We start from the raw sequence: 25,852 nt of genomic DNA, 5'->3' as shown, positions 1-25,852 counted from the left end.
AAACTACGCGTTATACAATCATATAATTTAAATTTAAATATATACCTGCTAAAAATGTTTTGATTTTGTTACCTTATACGCGTGTATAGTAAAACTAAATTTTGGTCTGGGGTGACCTTTTTCAAAATTAATTAAAAATAATATACTTTTCTTTTTTGGGCAAAAGTTCATCCATTTATGGCGTAGGAACATGGGGTCAAAAAAGTAATAACCCTAACCGACACAGGTAGGTGACGATGGGATAAGAGTGGGAAGGAAGCGACCGTGAAATTAAATTATTAAGGTACAGCCCAAGCATTTGCGTGGTGTGAGAATGACAAACCACGGAAAACCATGTTCCGGGCTGCCGACAATGAAGTTCAAACCCTCTATCTCCCGAATGCAAGCTGATAGCTACGTGACTCAAACCGTGCAGCCACCTTTCTCGAACTGATCGGTATTATTATTATTATTATTAGAAATATCTTAAATTATTTTATGAGATCAAACGATAAAAATGGCAATAGTTTTGAATTTTATCATTCCATTTCTCCATACCGACTTGTATAAAATTATTAACTCCCTTCCTGGGAACAAGACTGAACGGAAATGTCAGCAGCATGTTTATTCCATGTGGAGGTGATGTGCTTGGGAACAATTGTTTTCATATATGAAGCAAGTGTATAGCCAGTCAATCAAGGTAGGTCAGCTGACGAGCTGACTTTTGACAAGTACTTGCCACTCTGAGTCATTATTAGAGGTCGATTTTGTAAGTGAAAAGCACGTTCTCTTTTTATATATTTAAAGGTATGCGGTAATGATTTACTTTGTAAATCACACCCTCATAGACATTTTGACCGTTTCAGGTTGCATATACTGTAAATGTATAGCATAAATTTTTAATTCAAATGTTTTCTCTAGAACAGAAAGAATAGTGTCCGCCTCTGTGGTGTAGTGGTTAGTGTGATTAGCTGCCACCCGCGGAGGGCCGGGTTCAATTCCCGGCTCTGCCACGGAATTTGAAAAGTGGTATGAGGACTGGAACGGGGGCCACTCAGCCTCGGGAGATCAACTGAGTAGAAGGGAGTGGTTCGATTCCCATCTCAGCCATCTTCGAAGTGGTTTTCCGCGGTTACCCACTTCTCCTCCAGGCAAATGCCGGGATGGTACCTAACTTAAGCCCACGGCCGCTTCCTTCCCTCTTCCTTGTCTATCCCTTCCGATCTTCCCATACCTCCACAAAGCCCCTGTTCAGCTGCGCAGGAGAGGCCGCCTGGACAAAGTACTGGTCCGCCTTTCCAGTTGTATCCCCCCGACCCAAAGTCTCACGCTCCAGAACACTGCCCTTGAGGCGGTAGAGGTGGGATCCCTCGGTGAGTCCGAGGAAAAAAACAAACCTGGAGGGTAAAAAGATTAAGAAAGAAAGAAAGAATGAAAGAAAAATAGTAATACTGTATAACAATCCACCTAGTCATTACAATTACATCAATTTATAATTTTAAATTGCAAAAACTTTATTAATTAGGAGATGTTTCGTCCTCCATCGGCCATCTACAGCTACACTATATAACATAAAGGGAAGAAATGTACATATTTTCTAAACATTCTGTATATACCGAGCGAGTTAGCCGTGTGGTTAGGGGCGCGCAGCTGTGAGCTTGCATTCGGGAGATAGTGGGTTCGCATCCCTCTGTCGGCAGCCCTGGAAATAGTTTCCGATTTTAACACCAGGCAAATACTGGGGCTGTACCTTAATTAAGGCCACGGTCGCTTCCTTTCCACTCCTAGCTCTTTCCTGTCCCATCGTCGACATAACACCTATCTGTGTCAGTGCGAACTAAAACCAAGAGTAAAAAACACAATAAAACAATGAAAAACCCATAAAAGTATTTTCACAGATCTACAATCGCCATAAGCATGAGCTTACCCTTCTTGATTCGGTCCTCGAACATCAGATGTACAGTCAGTATTGCTGGTGTACAGGTCAATTGAGGGGGTTTCAAAAACCTTAACATGTACAAAATTATCAATTTTGAGATATTGGTGGATCCATATGTTTTAGCTCCAGCTGAATTCATTGGCGTAGTCGAAATTTAGCTAAACTTAACATCTGGTGACATAAAAGGTGGATAAAGTTTTCACAAAACTTAACATTTGCCGGCAACGGTTTTTTTAAAATACAAAAGTGAACTACACTGCACTTACTGAAACTTGATACCTATATATTTAAAACGCAGGGCGGGTTTTATTTCAATTCTTGGTAGAGACTGACAAATATTTGATTTTAAATCTAAATCTCAGGAAATTTTGACGAAGAAGCTTCCATTCAAAATGACTGACATTCGTGTGTGTTACGATATAAGAAGGGACGGGTATCCGTGAAAAAAACATACGCAGGGTCCAGTATTTGAAGTTCTTAAGCCGACAATAAGTAATCCAAAGACCATTGATACAGCTGTGAAACTTCCATTCATAAATCACGTTAGTTAAAAAAAGTGCTGACATAAAGGAGTTACTGTAGTACTTCGATGTGTCTTCACAAGAAACGTTCACATTTATGAAGACGTGTGCCGGGATTGTCAGAAGAATGGTGAGGCGTCTGTGTATTTTGATGAAGAAACTTCACATTAGTTGATAATAGTGTGTTTATTAGTCAAGTGCCCTGTTATTTTTAGGACTTTATCATTGACAAAGATGGCGTAATCGCACACATGGCAAGGTCAAGCAAGTCACTTGGCATAACCAACTAGTCGTAACCCACAGTTAACAGTAAGTTGTACCAATCAAGTCACTGTACTTAAGACATCGAAGTCTCTCGATCTCACAAGCTCGTGCAAGCCAGCTGGCGTAACACAGTGTCTGTCTTTGTTTCGGTGAGTGTGTCTCATTTAGTTGTCACTAAAATTAACTACATAATTCAGCAACAGTAATTTTTTCATACGATCTATAAATATGTAGGGACCTATTGGTATACGATGCCAATTCAGTTTCGCTGTGAGTTACAGGCCAAATGGCGAAAACCACAAAAAGCAAATTTTTCAGGAGAGACGAAAAACAGTTTACAGGAGGGTAATTTATTTAAATAAATCAGGATGTAAAATTTGTGTTTTATGATAGTTTTCTTTTTTTTAATGATCATTCTTTCACATAATATACAACTTACCGTTGTTATTATTATTTGTTCCAATCAGAGTAGTCGAAAATATACATTATTGTAACCAACACTGAAGTTATATCAATCCCAGCCAAATGGCGTAACCCTCAAATTTCACGTTAAAGAATTAATTTCAATAAGCTGTATGATCCCACACCACATATTCCAGTAGACTGCAATCTAAGATGCATTATATAATTCAAATAAACAATAATTAAGATAGATCAATTCCTGTGGTGGGATGCAAACTGTTTTTGTCTCTCCTGAAATATTTGCTTTTTGTGGCTTTCGCCATTTGGCCCGTACACCATAGATAAAGTTCCTACATGTCTTCGTAAGCAAACGTAATCTTTTACAAATTCAATTCGAAATCGTCTATGCATTCTTCTGTAAATAATTCGCAGTAAAATTTTACACGCCTAGAATACAAAACTAGGACATCTACGAGGCAGCATTCATTTTTTGAAATCAAAGTATGAGTACAAAAAGTAAGAAGTCAGCTGCTCGACTAAGCGATGTGTTCCGAGATGTCAATGGAGAGATGGCTTGGAATGACATTTTATTAATGCTATTTGTTCGGGATGGTTCATGTTTGTGGGTTACTGTAGTCACGTCCTAGTTCGTGAACCATGGGCAACGGCTGAGTGGCCTAGTTAAGTGGTCCTGAGAGTTAGGATACCAGTTGCTATGAAATGGGAGTGGGCATCTCGGACATATTCTGAGTCATGGCCCTCCTTGTGCTCAGGCGGCTAGGACTATACAATTCAACGGTGGTCCATAACCCGTTAGAGGAGAGATCCTCACTTGGACTATGTGCAAGTAGGGTAGCATCCTGATTCATGACTTTACCGAGCTCAGAACTTTTTAAGCAAGCCTCGGAGCTATGGGAGTAACGAAGTCCCACTCCCATTTGACAGGCGAGGGACACCTTTAAACAACTTGGCGAACGAAATGGAATTCGATGGGGAGCTATCAATATTAATGGTGCTTATGGAAGAAAGAAAGTAGAACTGGCTGAGTCAGCAAAGAGGATGCATTTGGATGTGCTAGGAGTAAGTGATATTCGGATAAGGGGAGATAACGAGGAAGAGATAGGAGATTATAAAGTGTACTGGACGGGTGTTAGAAAGGAAAGGGCAGAGTCTGGGGTAGGGCTCTTTATTAGGAATACCATTGCACGCAACATAGTTTCTGTTAGGCACGTAAATGAGCGAATGATGTGGGTAGATTTGTCAGTTGGAGGAATCAGGACTAGAATTTTCTCCGTGTATTCACCATGTGAGGGTGCAGATGAGGATGAAGTTGACAAGTTTTATGAAGCATTGAGTGACATCGTGGTCAGGGTCAACAGCAAGGATAGAATAGTGCTAATGGGCGATTTCAAAGCGAGAGTTGGAAATAGAACTGAAGGATACGAAAGGGTGATCGGTAAGTGTGGGGAAGATATGGAAGCTAATGGGAATGGGAAGCGTTTGCTGGACTTCTGTGCTAGTATGGGTTTAGCTGTTACGAATACATTCTTCAAGCATAAGGCTATTCACCGCTACACATGGGAGGCAAGGGGTACCAGATCCATAATAGACTATATCTTAACAGACTTCGAATTCAGGAAATCTGTTAGGAATGTATCTGTTCTGTAGTGAACTAAGTATCTCTAGGCCTAGGGTAGAGAAAGTGAAATCTGTCTGCAAACGAATAAGGGTAGAAAATCTCCCGGACGAGGAAATTAGACAGAAGTACATGGATATGATTAGTGAGAAGTTTCTAACAGTAGGCAGTAAGCAGGTTCAGGATATAGAAAGTGAATGGGTGGCATACAGGGATGCTGTAGTAGAAACAGCAAAGGAATGCCTAGGAACAACTGTGTGTAAAGATGGGAAAAGGTGAACATCTTGGTGGAATGATGAAGTGAGAGCAGCTTGTAAACGTAAAAAGGAGGCTTATCATAAATGGCTCCAAACAAGGGCCGAGGCAGAAAGGGTTGGTACGTAGATGAAAGAAACAGAGCGAAACAAATAGTTGTTGAATCCAAAAAGAAGTCATGGGAAGATTTTGGTAACAACCTGGGAAGGCTAAGTCAAGGAGCAGGGAAACCTTTCTGGGCAGTAATAAAGAATCTTAGGAAGGGAGGGAAAAAGGAAATGAACAGTGTTTTGAGTAATTCAGGTGAACTCATAATAGATCCCAGAGAATCGCTAGAGAGGTGGAGGGAATATTTTGAACATCTTCTCAATGTAAAAGGAAATCATCCTGGTGGTGTTGCGAACAGCCAAGCTCATGGGGAGTAGGGAAATATTGCTGAAATTATGCTGGAGGAAGTGGAAAAGATGGTAAATAATCTCCATTGTCATAAAGCAGCAGGAATAGATGAAATTTGACAAAAGCAGTAATTGCACCTATCTATAAGCAAGGGAACAGGAAGGATTGCAACAACTATCGAGGTATCTCATTGATTAGTATACCAGGCAAAGTATTCACTGGCATCTTGGAAGGGAGGGTGCGATCAGTCGTTGAGAGGAAGTTGGATGAAACCCAGTGTGTTTCAGACCACACAGAGGCTATCAGGATCAGATTTTCAGTATGCGCCAGGTAACTGAAAAATGCTACGAGAGGAATAGGCAGTTATGTTTATGTTTCGTAGATCTAGAGAAAGCATATGACAGGGTACCGAGGAAAAAGATGTTCGCCATGCTGGGGGACTATGGAATTAAAGGTAGATTATTAAAATCAATCAAAGCCATTTATGTTGACAATTGGGCTTCAGTGAGAATTGACGGTAGAATGAGTTCTTAGTTCAGGGTACTTACAGGGGTTAGACAAGGCTGTAATCTTTCACCTTTGCTGTTCGTAGTTTACATAGATCATCTGTTGTAAGGTATAAAATGGCAGGGAGTGATTCAGTTAGGTGGAAATGTAATAAGCAGTCTGGCCTATGCTGACGACTTGGTCTTAATGGCAGATTGTGCCGAAAGCCTGCAGCGTAATATCTTGGAACTTGAAAATAGGTGCAATGAGTATGGTATGAAAATTAGCCTCTCGAAGACTAAATTGATGTCAGTAGGTAGGAAATTCAACAGAACTGAATGTCAGATTGGTGATACAAAGCTAGAACAGGTCGATAATTTCAAGTATTTAGGTTGTGTGTTCTCCCAGGATGGTAATATAGTAAGTGAGATGGAATCAAGGTGTCGTAAACCTAATGCAGTGAGCTCGCAGTTGCGATCAACAGTATTCTGTAAGAAGGAAGTCAGCTCCCAGACGAAACTATCTTTACATCGTTCTGTTTTCAGTTCAACTTTGCTTTACGGTAGCGAAAGCTGGGTGGACTCACGATATCTTATTCAATAGAAGTAACAGACATGAAAGTAGCGAGAATGATTGCTGGCACAAACAGGTGGGAACAATGGCACGATGGTACTCGGAATGAGGAAATAAGGGCTAATTTAGGAATGAACTCGATTGGTGAAGCTGTACGCATAAACCGGCTTCGGTGTTGGGGTCATGTGAGGCGAATCGAGGAGGATAGGTTACCTAGGAGAATAATGGACTCTGCTATAGAGGGTAAGAGAAGTAGAGGTAGACCAAGACGACGATGGTTAGACTCGGTTTCTAACGATTTAAAGATAAGAGGTATAGAACTAAATGAGGCCACACCACTAGTTGCAAATCGAGGATTGTGGCAACGTTTAGTTAATTCACAGAGGCTTGCAGACTGAACGCTGAAAGGCATAACGGTCTATAATGATAATGTATGTATGTTATGTATGTATTTGTTCGGGGCGTCGATCCGTGTGGATCTTTTGCCCCTACTGGCACCATATTGTATGAACCTGCGTGGAATTGGAATGGTGGTAGTGTGGAATGTTGTGTGTGAGGAAATGAATATTAAGGACGTCACAAACACCCAGTCCCCAGGCCAGGGATATTAATCATTACAATTAAAATACCCTGACCCAGCCGGGAATTGAACGCGGGCCGTCGGGTGACAGGTGGACGCGATGTGCCCTACACCACGGGGCCGGACTGGAATGACGTTAGTAGACGAATAAGCTTGAGTGGAGTTTTAAAAGAACATAAGTGGAATTGGGGCAGATACTCCTTTTTAGAAAGAGAAGTTAGGGATAAGAATAATTTACCACGGGGTATGTTCGATATATTTACATTTCTTTGATATTGGTTAAGAAAAGATTTTTTTTTTTTTTTTTACAATTTGATTTATGTTGCACCGACACGGATAGGTTTTATGGCGACGATGGGACAGGAAAGGCCTAGGAAGGGGAAGGGAGCGACCGTGGCCTTAATTAAGGTACAGCTCCGGCATTTGCCTGGTGTGAAAATAGGAAACCACGGAAAACCATCTTCATGGCTGCCGACAGTGGGGTTCGAAACCACTACCTCCCGAATGCAAGCTCACAGCTGTCCGACCCTGAACGCACGACCAACTGGCTTGGTAAAAAACAAAATACTTTGTAAACGAACGATAGGGAATCTTCCATGTGGGCGACAACGCTAAATGCAGATAAGCGGTAACTGATTTTAATTTTGATTGGTTTTGATTTGATAATATGACCACCACCGAAGACATGTTTCAATAAGGAACAATTTTTAACTGACTTTTTATCTTACAGGTTCCTCACCATGGCCAGCGAGAGGCTGAGCGTTATCTTCCGACATCTCCATGGGAACGTGCACAACTGGAATATTGTATCCTTACTCTGAATTATTTGAGTGCATGTCGTACGATTGTACTTTATTTTCTACTTTAGCACAATATACCCCAGATTTTTACTGATACTGAAAGGAAGAAATGCAAAGATTGGTTGTGTGATTCATTAGTGCAGACATCATCCTGACATAACGGTTAACACATATATCCGGATTTATTTTTTTAATTTACTTGTATTTATTTTATTTATTTATTTATTTTGCTATTCGTTTAGCGTCACACAATCAGGTCGAAGGTTTTCAGTGACGCAAGGGTGAGAAAAGGCTAGTATTACAAAGAAAGCGGCCGTGGTCTTTTTTAGGGTATAGCCCCGAAAACGAATAACCACGGAAAACCATCTTCAGGACTGCCGACAGTGGGGTTCGAACCCTCCATCCCCTAAATGCAATTTCAAAGCTACGTGACCCAACGTGCTCGGTGGTAAATTTGCATTTGAGTTCTGATGTTGATCATCTTTCTGTCTTTTTTAAAACCGTTTACCCTCCAGGGTTGTTTCTCCCTCGGCCTCAAGGCCAATGTCCTGGACCGTGAGACTTTGTGTCCAGGGTATAAAACTGGAGAGGAGGACCAGTACCTCACCCAGGGTGCCTCACCTGCTATCCTAAACAGGGGCCTTGTGAGGGTGGGGAGATTGAAGGGGATAGACAAGGAAGAGGGAAGGAAGCGACCGTGGTCTTAAGTTAGCAGGAGTAGTGGGAAACCACGGAAAACCACTTGGAGGATGGCTGAGGTGGGAATCGAAACCTCCTCTACTCACTTGATCTCCCGAGGATGAGTGGACACCATTCCAGTGCTCGTGCCACTTTTCAAATTTCGTAGCGGAGCCGGAAATCGAACCCGGGCCTCCGGCGGCGGCAGCTAATCACACTAACCACTAAACCACAGAGGCGGAATGTTGATCATATTTTCACAATTTATACCTTAAATTATGACCGCTTTCAGACTGTCATCTATTTCTAGTTCTATGATTCGTAAATTTAGCGTGTGATGTTCTAAAAATATACTGGCACAGCAAATTGGCATCGCCGAGTGAAACCAGAATACTTCTTCTTCTTTTATTATTATTACATCCACATAACTATTTTTGACGATTTTCGGAGAGGCCAAGGTGCCGGAATTTTGTCTCGCAGGAGTTCTTACGTGCCAGTAAATCTACCGACACGAGGCTGGAGTATTTGAGCATCTTCAAGTACCACAAGACTGAGCCAGGATCGAACGTGCCAAGTTCGGGTCAGAAGGCCAGTACGTCAACCGTCTGAGCCACTCAGCCCGGCTATTTCTTATTTTAACTTACTGAGTGTTATTCGGTATAGGCCTACTATCTGTTAGGTCATTAAACCGAAGGCCGGTTGGATCTTCAGATAGCACTACCAAAAGTTGCAAGGAAACCTCAAAAACCGATCGCTGTCCCGAAATGTGGTGTATTAGGCAAGATGAGTGAGGCAGTTTGTCATTGTTTTCCTCACTGAGCCAGAAAGTACTATTATACTGTAGCACGGCATATATACGCTACTCGCAGGGTAGGGCCAAGACAATAAGAAATGAAGACATCATAAGCAGTCAGCAGAAAAGCTGCATTGTCACTCGACGTACATACGAAGTGTCGCGCCTGGTGCCAAAATCTGTCATTATCTCGAATAGTGATGTTCTCACTGAATGTCAGGCTAAAAATATTAATGAAAGTAAAACTGAAAGTGTTCAAATGACGAAATAAATGTTGTACCTTTAATGCTGATTTATAAATATATGTACTGTAGATATATTTTATAATCAAGCAGGTCCATATCAATTTACATACTTCTATTCAGTGATTCTCTTGAATTTAAACAGGAAAATGTAGCAGTTGAAAGGTTGATATTTTAACACCCGATTCCCCATTGCAAAATATCACTTCCAAAGCAAAACGTACAAAATGCTAAATGCTAACATTAATAATGCTAGACAGTGCTAATATTTTTGAACGCTAAAACTAGAGGACTCGTGCTGCTCCGCAGTATTCGTTATAAATAGGTCAGATAACTCGTCTTGAAATGCCTGGCGTAGTCATATTGTTTTGCCTGCCCTTTTCAACAGTTTTATGAACATTATTAAGAAGCGCGTTATGGTGTGCCGCAGTTCGTAGTCAGAATTCATCCAGCTTGGCATTGTGTCGCAGAAGGCAGTGGTATTTTAAATCGCAGTTCTTCCATATAGAACGGTTTTCTTGTGAGCTCATAGGTTAGTCTCGAAGAAGCTTTTTTGCCAGGCAGAGAACTTTCTTTTAATATACATGACTTTCATTCTATTGCAGCTAGGTTTTCCTTCGATAGGTGTTCCCTGATAATGTCTAAGGCGTATGTCATGATGGGATCGGTTTGTACGTAGAATTTTTTCTCTTAGCAGCATGTAAGTTATTATAAAGAAAGCTCTGCCATCTGTTGAATATATTTGGATGCTGGGAAAGGTTATAGAATCAAAGAGTATCTAGCAGGGAATAATATTCTTCCGTGATCAAAGGAAGTGTATACTCTCTAGCTTACAGGTAGTAATCAAACATGGCTGCATGCAATGGCATTACTAAGGATGAAAATCAGATATTAGACTATTAGCAACCTGCTAAGTACTGAATGTATTGCGGGTTAGCGTAAGCCTTCGCCTGCAATTATTGGAGTGATCATTTAATGATTTGATTTTATGATTACTCAACGTTGGTTGAACTTGCATTCCTGTATGTGTAGCTTAAGTGTCCCATAATATCATTTTAACCATGTGTACTCGTGCTGATTTCGCTGTTTCATTTTTTTTTCAGCAGCATGTGCCCCTTCCCTCATGCACTAATTTCATTTTTTTCTCCCACAAGCTTTTTATAATTGTGAATAATTTTGATAGTTTCCCTGGCCTTCTCCATTCCCTGTTTATTAATTTGACAAGAGTATAGTACTCAGATTCTCTTTCCATTTTATTTATCTCTTCCGCTTCCAAGTATTTAACCCGTAATGCTCTTGTACTTTCACACTGTCTCAAGAAATGTGCATTTCCTAACTCCTTTTCACACAATAAACATGTATTTGCAACTTCTGTAAATGCCTTATTTTTATAAACTCCCATCAACCACCATATCATTCCCCTGTATTCTCTTTTGGTTAATTTATCATGTATTATTTTCATACCTGGGTATATATTCATGAATTCCTCCAGAGTTCTCCTATTATTACCCTCAGCTCTTAGCCTTTGTATTTCTATATCTGCTACCCTCTGTGCCACTCTCCCACAGACTTTTCTTTCTTCTAAATCGTTGTCCCAATAGTTCCCCATCCCAATTCCTTCTAGTATTTTCTTTAAGTTGCCCGCCCAGTACCCATCCTGATACCTCATTTGGTGTCGGTAAGCTATATCTAGAATTTCTCCCCCTCCTCCCCTTTTTAATCTATACCAATATTTTATTAATCTCTTGATTATATCCACTTTTATATTAATGTCAGTACACATTAATCTTGCTCCACTATTCGCTGTACATATTGGTAAGCCTGTAATTATTTTAATAAATCTACTAGTGACTGAATCGAGCATTACTATTTCCTTTTCTGTGCCCCATACTTCTGAACCATATATCATTTTAGATTTAATCACAGCGTTGTATACATTTCTTTGTACCCTAAAGTCAATATTAGGCATCCTGTTATCTAATATTCTTATACTAGCTAGGGCTGCTGCACCAATCAGTTTTGCTCTCTTGACGTGTTCAGACCAATTTCCATTTCCTGATATGATAATTCCTAAATATTCTAACTTATTAACTACTTCCAGATTTACTCCTTCAAGATACCATTTTTCCTTTTTTGCTAATTTGTTCCCGTTTTTGCACACCATTACTCTAGTTTTCTGTGCGTTAATTTTCATATTCCACTCTTTACAGTACTTCTCGATACCATCAATACTTTTTTGCATTGCAACTGGCGTTAGTGTGAACAGGAGTATGTCGTCAGCAAAGACAAGACCAGGAATATCCTGATTTTCTAAACACGGCAGTGCTAATCTTTCCTCAACTTCAAATTCTAGTATATCGTTAATGAACAATAAAAATAAAATCGGTGACAATTTACATCCCTGTTTCAAACCCATTTTAGAAATAATATCTCCTACTACTACTCCTTCTCTGACTCTCACAGCACACTTTACTTCAGCATATATCTTTTCTATAGCCCTTATCATTTTACATGACACTCCTACTTGTCTCAATCTAGTAACGACTGCCCCCCTGTTCACAGTATCGAATGCTTTTTCTAAATCTATTGATGTAATATAGAGCTTTCCACGTTTTTTCTTTACATATTTGTCAATAAGAGTTCTCACAATAAAAACATTATCTGGTGTTGTTCTCCCTCTTCTGAAGCCACTTTGAAATTTCGAGAGGATTGAATGCCTCTCTGCCCAGTTCCTTAGTCTATTTGCTAGTATACCCGTATATACTTTCCCCAATGTATCTAATAAGGTTATTCCCCTATAGTTTCCTGGATTTAATCTATCCCCTTTATTTTTGTATATAGGGCATATAATCCCCTCTTTCCAAGCTTTTGGAAATATCCCTTTCTCGAATATCTTATTGAATATCTTTGTCAAAATTTCCAACATGCCGCTTCGTTCTCCCACCTCTTTCCAAAATTCATATGTGATACCTGAAATAGCTCCTGATTTTCCCTTTTTGGCTCCTTGTAACAGGTTCCTTATTTCATGAGTCGAAATAGCCTCATCTAATTCAGGCAGAGTGACACTCAAACCCCTCGAAACAGTAATCCCCTCATGCTGAGCTCTCCATTTGTCTTCTTTATTCAATAATTTCTCGAAATACTGGACCCATGTACTATAACTTATATTGGTCCCCCCAGAGCCCGACTTCTTCTTGGTTATTTGATTTATTTTATCCCATACTTTCCTACTGTCATTGTCCTTACACTTTTTATTTATGTCTGCAGCCATCTTTTGTTGCCCTTCCAACTTCGTCTTTCTTAACAATTCTCTGTATTCTTTCCTTTTTTTACAAAATTCGTTTCTAGCTACTTGACCACCATCCACCCTGTATCTCCTAAGTGCCTTCATAACTTGTGACTTTTTCTTTACACATTCTGTATTATACCATCCACCTCTTATCGGCGTTTTACTTAGATTTTGCCTCATACCTTTTCCTGCCATTCCTATTAAATTTTCTATCCTGGTTAGGGCTTCCTCCACTCTATTCTCTTCTATCAATTTTACAATACCTATTTTCCAAATCTCAAAATTTTCTCCATTGAAGTACTCTCTGAATTCATTCCCTAATTCTTCTCTCCAACGATACCTAGCTATTTTCCTCTCCTGTACGCTATCGTAAACGATCTCTTGCGCTCCTATCTCTTGAATAATTAATTTTATAGATACTGGCATATGATTTGCCTCTGCCCAATCCTTAATGCTTATCTCTTTGATAATTTGCAAACTATCCCTACAGCATACAACTATGTCAATTGTACTGCCCCCATTTTCTACTATATAGATTAGTTTTCCACTCTCATCTCCAAACCACCACCCATTCAATATATAAAGCTCCTCTACCGCGCATAACTCTAGTAGTTTTTCTCCATTTCTGTTACATTCTTTATCCTGGCTATTTCTATTAACTAGTAATACCCCGTCCTCAAGTTGACTATAAACTGGTTTCTTGTCCCCTATCCTCGCGTTAAGATCGCCCATAATAATAATGCTTGCCTGATCATACATACTTCTCATTCGCCTAATTTCTGTCGCTAAATTCTCAAAAAAATCATTCTGCGCAAATGGGGAGCTCAAAGGTGGATTATATATAAAAGCTATGCATATTTCATTCCTCCAATTAACCCTATCTAATATTCTTATCCAGATTAATTCTTTAAACTCAGATTCTAACCGCTGTATTCTATCTTTTAAGTTGTTTTTGATAACCACTGAAATTCCGCCCGATATCCTTCCTCTATTGGATCTCCTTGATCCATATTGACTCCATACGATACACCCTTCTATCTTTAAGTCTTTCTTGTAATCAGCCCAAGTTTCTACAAGCCCAAGGATGTCCATTTCTTCCAGTAGCTCTTTAAAGTCTTCGTTACCTATTTTGCTCCATACTCCTTCAATGTTAACACATGATACCTTTAATTCTAGTTATTTTTACCTCTATGTTCTAAACTCCCTGACTTACTTCTAGTTATTCTAGATCTTTCCACTTCCATTATACTTCCCTCCGGAGAGCAAATAACGTCCTTCTCAGATAGTTCTTCTGTGAGTTTTAATCTACTACCTGAACCCATCCCCTTCTTCTGAAAAAAGTCTTTTAGACTCACTGACCTACGTCTGGAAGTATCCTCAGCTCCTCCACGCGGCGCCGCTGTTGACATCCGGCTCGCCTCGTCGTTCCTCCCACTGTTATTTAACTCCGCTGGAAGATCTGACGTAGGCTGTTGAATCACCTGTCCGGGGTTATCAACCCGAGCATCGCACGTATACTCTGGAATCTCTTGTGTCATCACTCCTTCACCATGCACTTCCGCTGATGACCCAAACTGCTTACTTCGTTCCTTAAACATATCACCCAGATCACTGACCGTCCACGTTCTCGCCCAGGTATCTCCCATCACATGCAAGCGGTTTCCTCTTATAAATACCCGTAAATTCGATTTTCTTGCTTGTCGTAAATGGAATTGTAGAACTCTTTGCTCTTGGAGGCTGTTTCTGTCCATATCCCTTTTTATCCAAATTCTGCTGCCCTTCAAGTTCCTCGCACCATTCAAAATTCGGCTTGCCATTAATGAGGAAACAAACTTAATTCTAACAGGTCTTCTTCCTCTATTCTTTCCCATCCTATACACATCATCTATCTCCCTCTCGGTACACTCAATGCCTAATTTCTCTCTCATTAGCTTAAGGACTGAGCTCATCAATTCCATCTTAGATTCTCCTTCCTTTTCAACCAGTCCGTAAATAATAATATTTCTTCTCTTCTCCTCCTCCGTTCTTCTGCTATCTCGCCATTGAAGTACCTGTACTTGTTCTTCTAGCTCCTGTATCCTCTGATTTATTATAGCTCTTTCTTCCTTGTCTTCTCTTATCTTCGCCTTTATTTCTGTTAGATCTTTGGTTATGCTGTCCTTCATATCGTTGATTTGTTGGAACTGTGCTTCGAACATTTCTTTGGTCTGGTCAGCCTGAGAAGCATCGCGGACAACTTCCTTAATTTTCTCAATGTCCTCCCATGTCAATGGGCCTGGGTTCATCTCGACGCCTCCGATGAGTAATAGAGTAGTCACTATAGCTGCCGCCATCAACAATTCTGTCAGTCCTATTACTTTATTAAATCCTGCTTTACACTCCGTCTTGATCCACTTGACCCGGTTGTGCCATCGCCCTATCACACTCCTATACTGCTGCACTGTTACTCCCATATTGCTTTTCCTGCACTTCCGCACCGTTACCACGCACGTCTGCTCCCTAGCTCAGCTCAGCAAAGACTGTTGGTTGAACTTAAAGACCTATCAATGTCACATGATTCATCGGCAGGCAATTCCGAAGAGAATAAAAAATGAAGCATATCGGTCCAGTAGAACGCACGGGCGAATTTGCCAAAGCTGTTTTTAGTAAACTCTTTTAATATATAGATATATCATCTCTACCTATTGCTGGATACCAAATTGTTCAAACTACGATTACTGAGATATACTCTTTAACGGAAGCAGATGCCGGGGGAAGTAGCAGCTACCAACTCCTTCAGATACACTCTCGACGGTCCCATGTTGAGCTGGGACCAGAGACAGTTCTATGAGGACAATGGCTATTTAATCATCACTCAGCTCATCGAGCCTCAGCTGCTACATGAGTGCAGGTAAGTTGCCATTCACTATTAATGTATGCATGCTGTCTAGTAATGAATGCGGTATTCTGCTGGACGATTCTCGGCGGGAGTTCTGATTAGCATTATTGCTTAGCTGATGGCTTTCTAGCCGAACGGTGGAGATTCAAATTCCGGTCGATCCTGGTTTGGAACTTTCACCTGAAAAATCACATACCTTCCACATGGGGTTGGCGTCAGGAAGGGCATCCGGTGGTAGAACTGGGATAAATTAGCCTCAAGTCCCGACCCCAATAAATTGGGGAAAATATCAGGAAGAAGAAGAAGATTTGTCTGACCTCAGCTATCGAGTTAACAGGCCTTCTCAAGTGATGCCATCAAGATGGTCTTCCTATCAATTTTGGCATTCCAATTTTGATGCTGTCTAGCAATGAAGGCGGCATTCTACTGGACGATTATTATGATTGAATTAATTTAATTGTGTCGGATGGCGTTGAGTACGTCTCCAAAGATCCTCAATATGCCAACTATAATGACATGGAATGCCAAGATTTTTGGTCGTCCTTCAAAAATCGACTACCTCAGTGAGGTTTGAAACCCGCGAACTAGGAATCATGAGTCCGACACTCTACCACTGCTATGTATTATTATTATTATGATGATTATTATTATTATTATTGTTATTATTATTATTATTATATTGCTTTTCGTCCTCTAAGGAGCACGTAGAACGATTACTTAGCACTGATTTTCTTGTTCTTCTTATCCTTCTTATCTTCCCAAACCTTCCTCATCCTTTCGCTTTGGGCCTGTCCTCTTTCTTGAGTCCATGCGATTTTGAGTTTAAAATTCCCTCCTGTTGGGTTCTCGGGTATATTATTATTATTATTATTATTATTATTATTATTATTATTATTATTATTATTATTATTATTTCTTTGTTAATATAGATAATGCGGTGAAGGAAATCAAAGAGGAATTTGGAAAAGGAATTACAGTCCAAGGAGAGGAATACAAAACTATGAGATTTGCCGATGATATTGTTATTTTATTTGAGTCTGCAGAAGATCTGGAGAAATTGATGAATGGTACGGGCAGAGTCTTGAAGGAGTACAAGGTAAAAAAAACAAATTCAAGACAAAAGTAATGGAGTGCAGTCGAACGAAATTAGGTGATGCAGGAAATATTAGATTAGGAAACGAAGTCTTAAAGGAAGTAGATGAATATTGTTACTTTGGTAGTAGAATAACTAACAATGGCTGAAGTAAGGAGGAAATAAAATGCAGACTAGCACAAGCAAGGAAGGCCTTTCTTAAGAAAAGAAATTTCCTCGCTTCTAACATTGATATAGAAATTAGAAAGACGTATCTGAAAACTTTCCTCTGGAGTGTGGCATTGTATGGAAGTGAAAGATGAACAATAATTAGTTCAGAAAAAAAAAAGAATAGAAACTTTTGAAATGTGGTGTTACAGAAGAATGCTGAAGTTGAGATGGATAGACTGAATTATGACTGAAGAGGTACTACATCGATTTGGTTAGAGGAGAACGATTTGGCTACATTTGACCAGAATAAGTGATGGAATGATAGGACACATCTTAAGACAGTTCAGTTAGTTTTCTGAGGGAAATGTAGGCGGTAAGAACGGTAGGGGTAGATCAAAGTACGAATATGACAAACAGAGTAGATGTAGGATGTAGTAATTACGTAGAAATTAAAAGGTTAGCACAGGATAGGATGGGAATGAGATCTGCATCAAATCAGTCTATGGACTGATGACCCAAGCAGGAACAACATTATAATTTTTGTTTTTTTAACTGTACATACTCTCTGCATGCTCCACTACATGAGTAGTACTACATTCACTTACAACACAATTTCTTATAAATACACAAACATAAATTACATTTGAATAATTAAATTTCTATATGACTGATAATCTTATCAATATCAATCAATATCAGTCTTCGTTTTTCCTGAGAGCTTGGAAGTGCAGAGCATTAACAAATTTGGAAAATTCCTTTAAATACTCTTTCAAGAGCACAGATTTCTGCATTGGCCAATTATCATCTCTATTAACACTATTTATCAAGAATTTCCTAATATTTTTCACTTCACTGCACACAAAAATTATATGATCAATTGTCTGAGGGCTATTGTTACAGGAACACTCGGAGTTACGTATAATTTTAAGTCTGTATAAGTACGAAGCAATATTTCCATGTCCAGTCAGTATGGTAGTCATATTTGGCGTTAAGTTGATTTTGGAACGTAATCTGCTTGCAACTGTTGGAAAGAATTCATTTGTAAGTGTGCCTTTAAAAGTTTGTTCCCATTCTTGCTGCCATTCATGAATTGATTCTTCTCTGAGATTTTTTTAAATGTTGGGATGGGTATTCTATCGAAACAGATTTCACATAATTTTACAGCCTCCTTTGCAATTTTATCAGCCAGTTCATTGTCTTCAACACCTATATGTGCCTTGACCCATTCAAATTTTATTCTCCAATTATTTCTTTTTAGAGTAGCTGTAGTATTCCTTATATTCTCAATCAGTTGGTTATGATTTCTGAAGTCCGCAATGGAGTCACTTGCTATCTTACTATCTGGGTAAATAATTGTTTTCTTATCTTCGTCATCCTCTGTCCTAGTAGTTACTAAGAATTCCAGAGATTTTAATATGGCTAATTGCTCCGCCTGATTATTCAAACAGTTGTCTTGCAGTTTAAATTTCAATTGATCTATTAATTCATGAGATCTGTATATAGCTATGTCAGCTCTCACTCCTTCTTCACTTTTGCTTCCATCTGTGTAAATTTTCGATGGGATATATTCATGATCTTCGATACCTGGAAACTTGACTGGGTGGAGCCATCTCATAGGTTTTTCTGGGTGATCAATTACATAATTCATAGTTGTTTTGCCTGATTTGATATTTTATAATAGAGTAACAACCTCTCTTGCCTTGATATCTATAGGAATAATTCCTGTAATGATACACAGTGCCTTATGAGATACAGTGCAGTACGATCTTGCTATCCTCGATAGAATAAGTCTTTGAACTCTCACGTATTTAATCAGACTGCATTTCTTTTCTAGGGATTCTATCCAGACTGGGTGTTTTAGACCCCATCCTATTCTTGCCGATTTTGATAATGCGTTCATTAATTTAATACATTTTTCCCTCACTTTATTGATGTGGTCATTGAACTTGAAGCGAGAGTCTATAGTTATTCCTAGATATTCCATTATTCCATCGTGTCTACTTGTTCAAGACGTTTCCGATTCATAAAGATGTCAACTGTCTTCTTTGCTTTTGTTCTTCTTGATATTAACATAACTTTTGACTTACTTTTATTGAAACGGGTTTTGTTGTCTGCTGACCACTTAGTAACTTTCCGTAATTCCATATTCACAATATTTTCTGCTTCAATTTCAGTTTCAGCCCTAACTGCAATTATAAGGTCATCAGCAAATGCTATAGCTTTGGTGTTTTTCCCGTATTCCAAACTGAGCAATGCATTATACTGTACATTCCAGTAACCCGGTCCACAACATGAACCTTGAGGACATCCTTTATTAACTACTGTTTTAACTTGGAATTCATGAACGCCGTTCTATCCTTGAAGTAGCTCTTAGTGAGGTAGTACAAATTTCTCGGGCATTTAAAATCTTTTAGGCCCTTTAGGACACATGGCCACCACGCAGAGTCAAAAGCTCCTTTTACATCAAGACTAACAATAACGGTAGTTTGACCAGTTTTGAACGCCTCAGTTATAAATTCCTTAAGTGCCATAGCTGCATCAGTAGTACACTTTTGAGCTGTGAAGCCATATTGATTTTCGTTCAGTAGTTTACTGGTATAGAGGTAGTGATTAATTCTGTTTATTAGAAGTTTCTCTAATACTTTGCCCGCCACATTTAGCAGGCTTATTGGTCGGAATTTTGATGGATCCTGAAGCTTCTCTTTCGCTGGTTTTGTGATCGGTATGATTCTTGCATTTTTCCATCGCTTAGGGAAACAAGCATTCTTCAAGCAACCATTATATAATGATGTCATAGTTTTAGGGATACTTTCATACGTCCACCATAAAATTTTGCTGGTGATTCCATCTTCACCTGGTGTCTTTTTAAGACCTATATCTTTGATTGCAGATTTTATTTCTTCTTCTGTAAATTCCCAGTCGTCCGGAGTGTCTATTGCTTCCTCTACTTCCTTCCTTCCAGTCCGGCTTGAGCAAGCGAGGAGCGAGGTCGCTTTGTACAGTGCGTGCCATAAATATGATTGGTATCGAGTAGTACCGGGTCGCGATTGAGAGGTGGCAACTGAAGCAGAGCAAGGAGGCCAAGAATGGACTGGCAAACGGAAATGAGGAGGTAAAGTGGGGTGAAGCGTTGCTGGTAGCACCAGTGTTAGCTGTGCTTCTGGTCATGGGGGGTGGGGGGTGGAATTAAACCCAGGCCCAAATACCAGTGGCAAATTCAGCATGGAAGATATGGCAGCACTGAAGGTGGCAGTGAAGGAAATAATTGAAGAAAATTGTCAATGGGATAAGATTCAAGAAATGGAGGACATGATGGAAGAACAGAGAAAGGAGATAGGGAACATGAAGAAATGGTTAGAAACGAAGACTGAGGAATCAAACAAGAGAGCATGCAACAATGAGAAAGAGATAGAGTTATTAAGAGGGAAAGTGAAACATCTGGAAGAGGAGGTGATGATGATGAAGAAGGAATCAGAGGGATACAGGCAGGAGAGAATGAAGAAAGCCATATTTATATATGACGTGGAAGAAGGTGAGAAAGAAGGAAAGATTGATTTAATCTATAAGGTGGTAGAGGTCATACGGGATAGGATGAAGATAAATGTCAATGAAGTGGACATAGACGATGTGGAGAGAGTGGGCAAAGCAAAAGGACGGAGACCAATTAGGGTACAGTTTTCTCTACCCTAATGGCAGAAATTGTGCTAAGAAACGGCAGTAACTTGCAGGGTCAGAAAGTATGGGTGGTGAGGAGGGACATGGGAAAAGAAAGTGTGGAAAACATGATGATTCTGAATTAGTATGAAAAGGGAGAAGTTTGCAGAAAAGGACATGCTGCTATTTGGAGACTGGAACGCGAGAATAGGGGAACAGAGCCCATTATATAGTAGGGAAGACCGGAGTCGCATGTTGAGAAGTAGAAGAAGCGAGGATAAAACTATAAACAGTTATGGGGAGAAGCTCTTAGAGTTGTGGCAGCGGGGAATTTATATATTCTGAATGGATGGAAGGAGGGTGACAGTACGGAGAAATTGACCTATGTTTCAGAGCAGGGGGGTAGTGTGATAGATATAGTTTTAAGCACGGAGGGAGTGTTAGAGGATATTATAAGGATGGAAGTAGGAGACTGTATTCAATCACACCATTTTCCAGTGTGGGTTCTGTTAAAAAGGGGGGAGGAGAGGAATATAAGGAAAGAAGTTAAGATGAAGGACGAACTATGGGGAGGGTATAATAAGTACAAATGGACAGAGAAAGTCAAAAGGGATTGAGACAGGGTAGCAAAAGAAGAAGTACACTTACTGAAATATGGAGGGGAAAGGGCGTTAGAGGAGAATAAGATCGATAAAGCCTTGGAATTGCTGCTACATCCAATAAAGATGATAGCTCAGATAGATAATGGTGTAAGAAGAAAAAAGAAACAGGGAGAGGATTGGTTTAATATAGAGTGTGAAGGTATACGAAAGAGGGTGCTGGGAGCTTTAGGGGAGTATAGAAAAAAGTGGGAGCTCAGAAAGAGACGTTTAATGTAAGTTAAAGTAAGACTACAAAAATAAAATTTGTGAGGTAAAAAAGGCGTGGTTAGAGGAACAGACTGAAGCCATAAATAAAGAATGTAAGTTGAATATACATAGATACATACATACATTATCATTATAGACTATTATGCCTTTCAGCGTTCAGTCTGCAAGCCTCTGAGAATTTACTAAACGTCGCCACAATCCTGGATTTGCAACTAGTGTTGTGGCCTCATTTAGTTCTATACCTCTTATCTTTAAATCGTTAGAAACCGAGTCTAACCATCGTCGTCTTGGTCTACCTCTACTTCTCTTATCCTCCATAGCAGAGTCCATTATTCTCCTAGGTAACATATCCTCCTCGATTCGCCTCACATGACCCCACCACCGAAGCCGGTCTACGCGTACAGCTTCATCCATCGAGTTCATTCCTAAATTAGCCTTTATCTCCTCATTCCGAGTACCATCGTGCCATTGTTCCCACCTGTTTGTACCAGCAATCATTCTTGCTACTTTCATGTCTGTTACTTCTAACTTAGGAATAAGATATCCTGAGTCCACCCAGCTTTCGCTCCCGTAAAGCAAAGTTGGTCTGAAAACAGACCGATGTAAAGATAGTTTCGTCTGGGAGCTGACTTCCTTCTTACAGAATACTGCTGATTGCAACTGCGAGCTCACTGCATTAGCTTTACTACACCTTGATTCAATCTCACTTACTAGATTACCATCCTGGGAGAACACACAACCTAAATACTTGAAATTATCGACCTGTTCTAGCTCTGTATCACCAATCTGACATTCAATTCTGTTGAATTTCTTACCTACTGACATCGATTTAGTCTTTGAGAGGCTAATTTTCATACCATACTCATTGCACCTATTTTCAAGTTCCAAGATATTACACTGCAGGCTTTCGGCACAATCTGCCATTAAGACCAAGTCGTCAGCATAGGCCAAACTGCTTACTACAATCCACCTAACTGAATCCCTCCCTGCCATTTTATACCTTTCAGCAGATGATCCATGTAAACTACGAACAGCAAAAGTGAAAGATTACAGCCTTGTCTAACTCCTGTAAGTACCCTGAATCAAGAACTCATTCTACCATCAATTCTCACTGAAGCCCAATTGTCAACATAAATGCCTTTGATAGATTTTAATAATCTACCTTTAATTCCATAGTCCCCCAGCATGGCGAACATCTTTTCCCTCGGTACCCTGTCATATGCTTTCTCTAGATCTACGAAACATAAACACAACTGCCAATTCCTCTCGTAGCATTTTTCAATTACCTGGCGCATACTGAAAATCTTATCCTGACAGCCTCTCTGTGGTCTGAAACCACACTGGTTTTCATCCAACTTCCTCTCAACGACTAATCGCACCCTCCCTTGCAAGATGCCAATGAATACTTTGCCTGGTATACTAATCAATGAGATACCTCGATAGTTGTTGCAATCCTTCCAATTCCCTTGCTTATAGATAGGTGCAACTACTGCTTTTGTCCAATCTGAAGGTACCTTACCAACACTCCACGCTAATTTTACTACTCTATGAAGCCACTTCATCCCTGCCTTCCCACTATACTTCACCATTTCAGGTCTAATTTCATCTATTCCTGCTGCCTTATGACGATGGATTTTATTTACTATCCTTTCCACTTCCTCAAGCATAATTTCACCAACATCATTTTCCTCCTCCCCATGAGCTTGGCTGTTTGCAACACCACCAGGATGATTTCCTTTTACATTGAGAAGATGTTCAAAATATTCCCTCCATCTCTCCAGTGATTCCATGGGATCTATTATGAGTTCACCTGAATTACTCAAAACACTGTTCATTTCCTTTTTCACTCCCTTCCTAAGATTCTTTATTACTGTCCAGAAAGGTTTCCCTGCTGCTTGACCTAGCCTTTCCAGGTTATTACCAAAATCATCCCATGACTTCTTTTTGGATTCAACAACTATTTGTTTCGCTTTGTTTCTTTCATCTATGTACCAATCCCTGTCTGCCTCGGCCCTTGTTTGGAGCCATTTCTGATACACCTTCTTTTTACGTTTACAAGCTGCTCTCACTTCATCATTCCACCAAGATGTTCACTTTTTCCCATCTTTACACACAGTTGTTCCTAGGCATTCCTTTGCTGTTTCTACTACAGCATCCCTGTATGCCACCCATTCACTTTCTATATCCTGAACCTGCTTACTGTCTACTTCTCACTAATCATATCCATGTACTTCTGTCTAATTTCCTCGTCCTGGAGATTTTCTACACTTATTCGTTTGCAGACAGATTTCACTTTCTCTACCCTAGGCCTAGAGATACTTAGTTCACTACAGATCAGATAGTCGTCTGTATCATCGAAAAATCCTCGAAAAACTCGTACATTCCTAACAGATTTCCTGAATTCAAAGTCTGTTAAGATATAGTCTATTATGGATCTGGTACCCCTTGCCTCCCATGTGTAGCGGTGAATAGCCTTATGCTTGAAGAATGTATTCGTAACAGCTAAACCCATACTAGCACAGAAGTCCAGCAAACGCTTCCCATTCCCATTAGCTTCCATATCTTCCCCACACTTACCAATCACCCTTTCGTATCCTTCAGTTCTATTCCCAACTCTCGCATTGAAATCGCCCATTAGCACTATTCTATCCTTGCTGTTGACCCTGACCACGATGTCACTCAATGCTTCATAAAACTTGTCAACTTCATCCTCATCTGCACCCTCACATGGTGAATACACGGACACAATTCTTGTCCTAATTTCTCCAACTGACAAATCTACCCACATCATTCGCTCATTTACGTGCCTAACAGAAACTATGTTGCGTGCAATGGTATTCCTGATAAAGAGCCCTACCCCAGACTCTGCCCTTCCCTTTCTAACACCCGTAAAGTACACCTTATAATATCCTATCTTTTCCTCGTTATCTCCCCTTACCCGAATATCACTTACTCCTAGCACATCCAGGTGCATCCTCTTTGCTGACTCAGCCAGTTCTACTTTCTTTCTTCCATAAGCACCATTAATATTGATAGCTCCCCATCGAATTCCATTTCGTTCGTCAAGTTGTTTCCAAGGAGTCCCTCACCTGTCAAATGGGAGTGGGACTCCGTTACTCCCATAGGTCCGAGGCTTGCTTAAAGTGTTCTGAGCTCGGTAAATTCATGAAGCAGGATTCTGCCCTACTTGCACATAGTCCAAGTGAGGATCTCTCCTCTAACGGGTTATGGACCACCGGTGAATTGTATAGTCCTAGCCGCCTGAGCACAAGGAGGGCCACGACTCAGAATATGTCCGAAGTGCCCACTCCCATTCCATAGCAACTGGTATCCCGACTCTCAGGACCACTTACTAGGCCACTCAGCCGTTGCCCATGGTTCACGAACTAGGACGTGACTACAGTAACCCACAAACATGAACCACATGTAAGTTCAACACTGAAAAAGTTTGGGGAAGGATAAATAGAATAATTAAGGGTGGAAGGAGACTAGAGAAAACGAGCATTGAGGATGTACAGTGGGTTAGCTATTTTAGGGTATTACTCAGGGGGAAGGGGGAGGTATGGTTGAGTGAGGCCAGGGACGAAAAAATTTGGAGGAATAGAAGAGTGCAATTTACGTACTAGACAAGGAAATCACAAGAGAAGAAACTTTGGGAGTGATAAGAAGAATTAGGGGCAGGGTGGTGGGGGTTGCGATGGTATCAATAATAAATTTTGGAAGGAAATTAGCAAAAATGGGACAATGATAGAGGGCATAGTTAAATAAACTATTCAAAAAGATTTTTGATGAGGGGAAGTACACTTTTGAAAAGAGGAGAGGGCGGAAAATTGTTGCAAGCCGCGTACAATCAACAACTGAAGAGCATGTATAAGGGGCAGTTGAACAGGTACTTATGTGCCATTAAAAAGGAGTGTGAGAGAAAGGTGAGAGAGGAGGAGGCATAGGAAAAATAAGTGGATGTGTAAAGGCTGAAAAGATGGAACTGTGTTCATCTCATTGAAAAAAAGGTGAGTGTAATGTGTTAAGTAGGGAGCTTGTTTGATTTTGTAACTGTATGAGGCCCTATGGATCGTGATATGACAGGTTATTGTGAAACTGTTAACTAACAGTTTATTGGAATTCAGCCATAGTAGGACAGTGGACAAGAATTGCGAACGCAGTAGATAGACAGGCCAGGTCATGTGCTAATAGTTGATGAAACCTAATGTCGGCTGATTTTGTAACAATGACCTGGTATAAATGATACGTGTAGAATATAAGGATAGAGTAGGACCAGACTGGATTTATTTAGGAATGGAATTGTAGGTATTCAATTAGTATTTCATTTGTATGGTAGTTCATTGTGACTATTAATTGTTCATTATTATTTTTC

General features: G+C 40.0%; 1 protein-coding gene across 2 annotated transcripts in view; it reads left to right on the top strand.

The window, feature by feature from the left end:
- Positions 1–2,718: 2,718 nt before the first annotated feature.
- The window catches only part of LOC136857572 (phytanoyl-CoA dioxygenase, peroxisomal), a 91,187-nt gene continuing 68,053 nt past the window's right edge, over positions 2,719–25,852 (top strand). For both annotated transcript variants that reach the window (XM_068225243.1, XM_068225242.1), the window contains exons 1-3: positions 2,719–2,852; positions 7,762–7,837; positions 15,578–15,723. In XM_068225243.1, the coding sequence (XP_068081344.1) occupies positions 7,772–7,837; positions 15,578–15,723 (212 nt within the window). In that variant the 5' untranslated portion in view covers positions 2,719–2,852; positions 7,762–7,771. The remainder of the gene's footprint in view (positions 2,853–7,761; positions 7,838–15,577; positions 15,724–25,852) is intronic.

Source organism: Anabrus simplex, chromosome 1 (genome assembly GCF_040414725.1).
Source record: "Anabrus simplex isolate iqAnaSimp1 chromosome 1, ASM4041472v1, whole genome shotgun sequence".
In the NCBI taxonomy this organism is placed as follows: Eukaryota; Metazoa; Arthropoda; class Insecta; order Orthoptera; family Tettigoniidae; genus Anabrus; species Anabrus simplex.
This window is presented reverse-complemented; position numbering and strand designations above follow the sequence as displayed.